General features: G+C 36.9%; 1 protein-coding gene across 6 annotated transcripts; it reads right to left on the minus strand.

Moving 5' to 3' along the window:
- Positions 1-234: 234 nt before the first annotated feature.
- Positions 235-6648, minus strand: LOC112740820 (uncharacterized). 6 transcript variants are annotated; one of them, XM_072215370.1, is made up of 6 exons: positions 6075-6648; positions 2861-4936; positions 2329-2751; positions 1587-1694; positions 1392-1474; positions 235-677 (listed from the first exon to the last, which is right to left on the minus strand). In XM_072215370.1, the coding sequence occupies exons 2-3, from the start codon at positions 4598-4600 to the stop codon at positions 2734-2736; spliced, it is 1758 nt and encodes a 585-aa protein (XP_072071471.1). In that variant the 5' UTR covers positions 4601-4936; positions 6075-6648; the 3' UTR covers positions 235-677; positions 1392-1474; positions 1587-1694; positions 2329-2733. The 6 variants fall into 6 exon arrangements, with proteins under 6 accessions (XP_072071471.1, XP_072071470.1, XP_072071469.1 ...); XM_072215369.1 differs by having other exon boundaries at positions 1652-1694; positions 2329-4936; XM_072215368.1 differs by having other exon boundaries at positions 1392-1479; positions 1652-1694; positions 2329-4936.
- Between the last annotated feature and the right edge of the window lie 280 nt (positions 6649-6928).

Here is a 6928-nt window from a genome sequence, read left to right on the forward strand (position 1 = left end):
TTCATCCTTAAATTTTGATCATTTTATATCAATTTTTTTCATTTTATTTCTAGTGAATGATTGAAAATCTTAAAAAATATATATATAAACAAGTCTAGAGATCAAATTTTTTTTCTTTTGGCATACTTTCTAAATGACTATGCAAATATTGCTAAAAAAGTTGAATCAAATGCACATTATTTGCCACTCATAAATACAACTCTGCTGTGTGTAAAAAGTAAAAATAATCAATTATTAATTCAATTACTCAAATAATAAAATATATATTGAAATACAAAATATTTATTAAAAGTTAATTAAATAATACATATATTTATACATAAATATATAATAACTAATTTTTAATGTATAAATAATATTTTTGTAAAGAATATTTTTTTTTAGCCATCCTCTGAGGGAAGCTGTGATGGTAGATGCTGACCTAATAACGGTTACCATGCTACAGTTACAATTTGGGCCTTCTCTGCTAACAGCAAAAAGCACCTGTGATCATTCCCCACTTTTGATAAGAGTTCTGAGATCTGCTATGGTTATGTCAAAACTAAAACCCCATTGTGAGGCTTATCCAAGTTTCTCCATATCCAATGAGTCCACTTGATAGCACCATTCTGCTTGCTTCTCTGATTTGACCATCTTGCCTTGTCCTTAGATGATCAAACCTTCGGCTATGTCTTTTCCTGTTAAATGTTGCTTCATAATAAGTACACAACATAATCGAAAGAAAAATAGAAAACAAGCGGGCTAGCCCATCCACGAAAGTACAAGAGGAAGAACTTAACAAAAGACTAAAACACAACACAGATGCATGGTACTCATTTCATGCTTGCCCTTATTTACTTACTTATTCTTTTTAAATTTTTTTTGAACATCCGTAAGGTAGTGTTTGGTGGAGAGACAGAGACGGAAAGACTGAGACGGAGAGACAGAGACTAAGAGACAGGGATTAAAATAAATCTCAATATTCTATTTTGTGCAAAATGGGAGACAGGAATTGAAACAAGAATGAAACTCTAATTTAATTTGCACAAAGGGTAAAATTGGAATTAATTAATTGAAATGAAAGTATTTTAGGTATAAAATGTTATTAAAGTTTCAGTATCCATCTTTAAAAATTTCAGTCCCATGTGTCCCTACTTTTTGGAGGTACTGAAATACTGAAATTTTAGAGACAGAGACAGAAATTTTAATACCAGTCTCTGAACTAACAAACACGATACTGAATCTCAGTCTTTCAGTCTCTGTCTCAGTACCTCAAAACAAATGCTAATTGAATAATTATGCACCTCCTTGACTTTGACTAATATTCATCCTGCTTATTATGCCTCTTAACAACCTATTTTACATGTCAAGTGTGTTAGCAATCTTATTTATGAATATGAACAGAAAACTACCCCCATCTTTGGTGTGATTACAACTTCCATTCAGCTGCATTTGCGTGACAGGTATAGCCTTTTCCTCAAGTGAATTCATCCTCCTGACCTATCATAAATGTAATATTTGCTACATCACAATAAGACTCAAATGAAGTAAATAAAATAAAGTACATAAAAAATCCACATCATTTTGTTTTTCGGCAAAAATATTACAGCAATGCCAATGAGATCCCATTTGACTTGTGAAATGTGATTCTCTTGAACGGCCACATGTCTACCTTGGATCACGGCACTGGACACTAGACATTCAGCCTTCTTAGTCTGCAACACAAATAGCTATCAAGGATGATAATGATGAAATTATAATTAAATGAATCAATAATAGTTTTATTATTGCTTCAGTACCATATTACTGTTATTTCTGTAACTATAATTATATATCTCAACATTGCATATTGACCAGGAATCAGAGACTATTTAAACCCAATGATATAGATTTGGCCCAGTTAGAATGAGAAAAGGTCAACAAATTTGGTAATCCATCAGTTAAAGTGCTATTGTGCAAATGCAAAAGCTAGTAAGTTGGCCAATGGCTTATGTATGTCATGCACAAACAAGAATCAAATGCTGTAGTTAGATATGTGATATTTCATTCTTGCAAAATATTTCTTCTGTACCAAAATGAATCTCAGATGGTAGTTGAAATGTTAGTCAAAGAATACATATTACATTTGTTAGCAAGTGGGGCAATTAGATGTATCAGTAAAATAATGATAAATAACCACAAAATAAAATGGATCTAGAAGAGTGATACAGCTAATGGGAAACACAGACGTAATTATCATTGTACTATTTTAAATGGGTTACACCAAATAGCAGTTAGCAGGCAAGTTTATTAAACTGGCATTAATATTCGGGATGTCAACTACAAGTAAAATTATGTCAAAACACATACCGGCTGGATATCATAGAAATCTTTGTACAGCCTCCTAACTTTCATGTGTTGTGCCAGTATTCAGATCAAATCGACAGATCCTGATGAATTTATCATCCGGAAAAATACCCTTTGTCATCATTTCGCGATATAGGTTATGTGCCTGATCTGTCAATCCATGCATACGATACCAAGCAATCAGCACAGTATAAGTTACAACATCGGGTTTAACTGCATCTTTGTTCATTTTATCAAACAGCCAGGAGGCCAAATCTATTCGGTTTGACTTGCAACATCCATCAATCAAACAAGTATATGTAATTACATTTGGCCAACAGCCCTCCCTCGACATTTCCTCAAATATTGCCCAGGCCTTTTTCAGTTCTCCAGCGTCAGAAAAGCCAGCTATTAAAGATGTATATGTAATCACATCCAGACACAAACCTATTTTTTTCATTTCATTAAAAATGGCATAAGCTTCATGCATTTTACCACTACGGCAAAATATGTTAATAAGAATCGTGTATGTGATGTTGTTGAAAGCGATCCCTACCTTTACCATTCTTGTGAATAACATCACAGACTTTCTAAAATTCAACTGTTTGAAAAAGCCTGATATAAGGGTACTATAATTAACAACTCCGGGAACTGTATTCCTCTTGAGCATTCTTGGCAAGAGCTCCAATGCCCTTTCTGGATAACTTTCTTTGCAAAGCCTGTACATTATTGCATTATATGAATGTGAGTTCAGGGTAACACCATGATCTGATAATTCCTCCAACAGTTTTAATGCTTCTTCCAAGCGTCCATCCCTACAATATCCATTAAGAACATAATTGCAAGCGATGGTATCTGGCGAGATACCATCTCGAAGCATGATATTAAAAACTTCAAATGCCTTATCATAGTGTCCCAGTTTGTAGAATCCTCTAATTAGAAAGCGGAAACCAAAAGTAGTATGAACCAAATTATTTATAATCATCTCCTGCAAAAGCTTGGTGGCTGAATTCTTATCACCATCCATACAAAATCCATCTATTAAAGTTTCATACACAGTTTGATCATATTCACAACCAGAAGCACCAATTCCATTGAAAACATCTATTGCACATTCCATCAGCCCACGCTTGCAAAGACCATGAATAAGGGAAGTGTAGATAACAACAGATGGTTTTATTTGGTAGCGTTCCATTTCCTCCATCAAGACGAGACTTTTCTCTACATCGCCTTCCTTGCAGAGTGCATCAATTAAAATGCTGTAGCTATAAGCATCAGGCACTACTCCAGAGATCTTCATTTTTTCTAGAACCTCAAAAGCTTTCTGAACTGCACCTCTTATACAGAAACCGCGAATTATAGCATTAAAACAATGGCTATTGAGAGGCTTGTTTCTATACGACAAATTGCAAATTAACTTGAACGCAACATCAAGAGAACCAACTTTACAAAGTCCATGAATATAAGATCTATATGTCACAACAGTTGGCCTTTGCCCACTACTATATATTTTTCCTAAAATCTCGGTAGCCCGTCTAATATTTACATCCCATCCAGGACCACCTCTACAATAAAAGTTCATCATAATTGTATAGGTGTAGATATTTGGTGATGGACCAGAGTCTTTCAATTCTTCAAAAAATGGCCTCACAAAATCCACTCTATTTTCTTCAACCAAGCATTTCAGCAAGAAATTGCAAGACATTATATCACTTTCAAGCCCAACATGCTTAGCATTCACAAACACATTGAAAGCATTTTCAAGCATAGAATTTGATGCAAATACTTTCATGAGCACATCAAACACGATAGCTGATCTTTCCAAATGGTGGGGTGAATCTAGCAAAGCCGAAAACAATTCAAATGCGTCGTACTCAGACTCATTGCAGAACTCAACAATATCCCTAAGCAAAGTAAACACCTCCAAACGCATCCCCGCCAGAGCAAATATGTGAATGATAATCCTAAAACAGTTGATTGAATGAGAAAACCCATGGCTCTCAACCCAACTCCCAAACCTTTTTTCCCTAGCAACCCTAAAATTCAAGGACTTAAACACCTTACCCACTAAAGGAAACAATTCGCTCCCTGTTGTGGGAACACGGGGAACTGACCGGGTTACCCCAAAATCCACCACAGCATTGGGCTCAAATTTTGGACTTTCATCAAACACTTGGTCTTCCAACATCAATGACCCGGATGCAGAATTATACAACCTCGATAAACATCGCTGTCCGGGGTGCAGTTTGCTTCGGAGAAAAATACATCCATTTAAACATGTTAACGACATCAACATACACCCATCAGAACCCAACTCTCACCACCAAGGAAATACAGAACAGCCCGGTACAAGAAAATAAAATAATAACAAGCACAGACTAATGGAGATATGAATTCGAACGAACCTTGAAGGGTTCACATCGAGGTATCGGAGTAGAATCAGGGGAAACGATAGAAGAACTCTCCAACCATGCGGGCACAAGGGTTTATCGACAGAGTTGTGAAGTTGAAGCGTATAAGTGAGAGCATGTATGTTGTAGAAGTGGTTGCTGAGAACGGAGATTTTAACACGAAGGCTTTTGCGGCCACAGTTGGAGAAGAAGAACCGTGTGACAGTATTGTGGAGTTGGAACTGCTCTAACAAAACACATAGTCATGTTCAAACTTCAAGCCACAAGCAGTTAAACAGTGAAACATATTGGTGGCAAAACAACATTCAACATAATAACATAGACATTAAATCTCTAACATACAAATTAAAATAAAACGAAAAAGAAAAGTTTCCAACAAAACAACATAACAAATCTTGGTCAACGATCATAGCTTGGTTTAAAATGGGCGAATTCCATATCCCATGCTCACTCATACAGGGCACAAAGAATAAATAAACTACAAAACAGGGCACTCACTCCTAATTCAATCATTCAGACCAACTTTACCCTCATTCTTACATGCATAAACTAAAAACAGCATGTGGATCCCTTTCGTTCATTTTACATTTCACCTAATCACCTAAACTCTTAAATATCAAGCAACACATTCAGGTAAAAAGTGCTGCCTGCTTCGGAAAATGACCTTATATATGCATGGTTGTTGATGGGATTAGCAACCTCAATCATCATCAATAATTAAAAGCATAGTTATCAAAACCGAATTGGGAATCGACCCAATCACACAACTGGGTCAACCAGTGAATTATTAGTTGAACTGGTTGACCCAGTCACAACTAAATATAAATATAAAATTACAAAAAAAAAAAAGAAGCTTAAAATTAAAAATTCAAAAGCATGTCTTCACAAACACATTAATAACAATCAAGTATAAAAATTCTGAGGAAAAAACAACACAGAAATATAAATCAATAAAATAATGATTAACAAACTCAAAAACTAAATTCAACTAATTATACCAAATCAATACTGCCTATGTAAGAATCAAATCTATTCTTACGGCAACAAATTCAGCTCATTGATAATTTTCAACAACAAAAAATTTAACTCCAAAGATGATTTACAGCCAAAAAAAATTGGCTAAGTGATTATTTGGGAAAGTCAGCAACAAATTCAACCCTGATGATTTTCATCAACAACAAAATATTAGCTCTTTCAGCAACAAATTCAACAAATCCTAGTTCAGTCACGATTTACAGCAACATTTAGATCAGCAACAAGGCAAATTAATTGATTAGCAATTCAGCGACATGGAAAAATACAGGAGACGGGGAAATCTGGAAAAGAGAGAACAGGGTAAGCGATGATGCAGGGACTCACCAACGTTCCACTGTCCACGGCGACTCAGCGACGGCGAGAATCCGAAAACAGAAGACGACGAGCAACGACGACCCCAAGGAAGGTGACGAAGCAAGCGACAACCCCACGAGTTGCTTCTGCCGCCGGCGAAGAGGAGCCCAGGGAAGGCCGCGAGACGTTGAGACGCCGGCGACGCGGCAGACGAACGACGAGATGCCAGCAATGTGACTGAGACGAGACTCCAGTGAGACTGAGAGGCAGAATCGAGCAGAGACAACCACGGGCGCTGCAGTGCAGGCAGCAACAACCACGGACGACGAGCAGCAACAAACACGCACAGCTCGAGCACTCACTGACGGAGGGAGGCGCGGCGAGACGCGAGCATCCGGCGGCGAGCGTGCGGTGGTGACGGTGAACTGAGAGAGAGAGAGAGAGAGAGAGAGAGATGGGGCTGGGGTGGGTAGCTTCAGAGCTAGGGTGGTGTGCCGCTTGTGAGAGTGAGAGAGAATTAGAGTGGGGGTGAGGGTAGGTAACTTCAGAACCAGGGTTTTTCTTTTCTTTTCTGTTTTTTTCAACAATAAACTATTATTTGTACAATCTATGAAGAAAATTTTAAACGTCGACAATATAACTGTTCATATCCTGTCCGAAAGCTATGGTCAGTCTAACTATGTGAAAAGGCTCAAATCAAAGGTTTGGTCTTTATCACTTGTTCGACCTCTTCAAATAGGTCAGATTTAACATGAGCTAGTAGATTCAAATAAGTAACTATTCTCTAAAATCTCTCATCCACTTTTAGAAGAGATATCAACAACTCTAAGATAAGGAGACGGTTATCCACCTTTAGAAGTAGAACTATACCAACAGTTGTTATA

The sequence above is a fragment of the Arachis hypogaea genome, chromosome 14 (genome assembly GCF_003086295.3).
Source record: "Arachis hypogaea cultivar Tifrunner chromosome 14, arahy.Tifrunner.gnm2.J5K5, whole genome shotgun sequence".
Taxonomy (NCBI): domain Eukaryota; kingdom Viridiplantae; phylum Streptophyta; class Magnoliopsida; order Fabales; family Fabaceae; genus Arachis; species Arachis hypogaea.

What these genes read in the sequence shown, in the direction of transcription:
- LOC112740820 (XM_072215369.1), bottom strand. Translation starts at nt 4,600, where the DNA reads ATGTTGATGTCGTTAACATGTTTAAATGGATGTATTTTTCTCCGAAGC.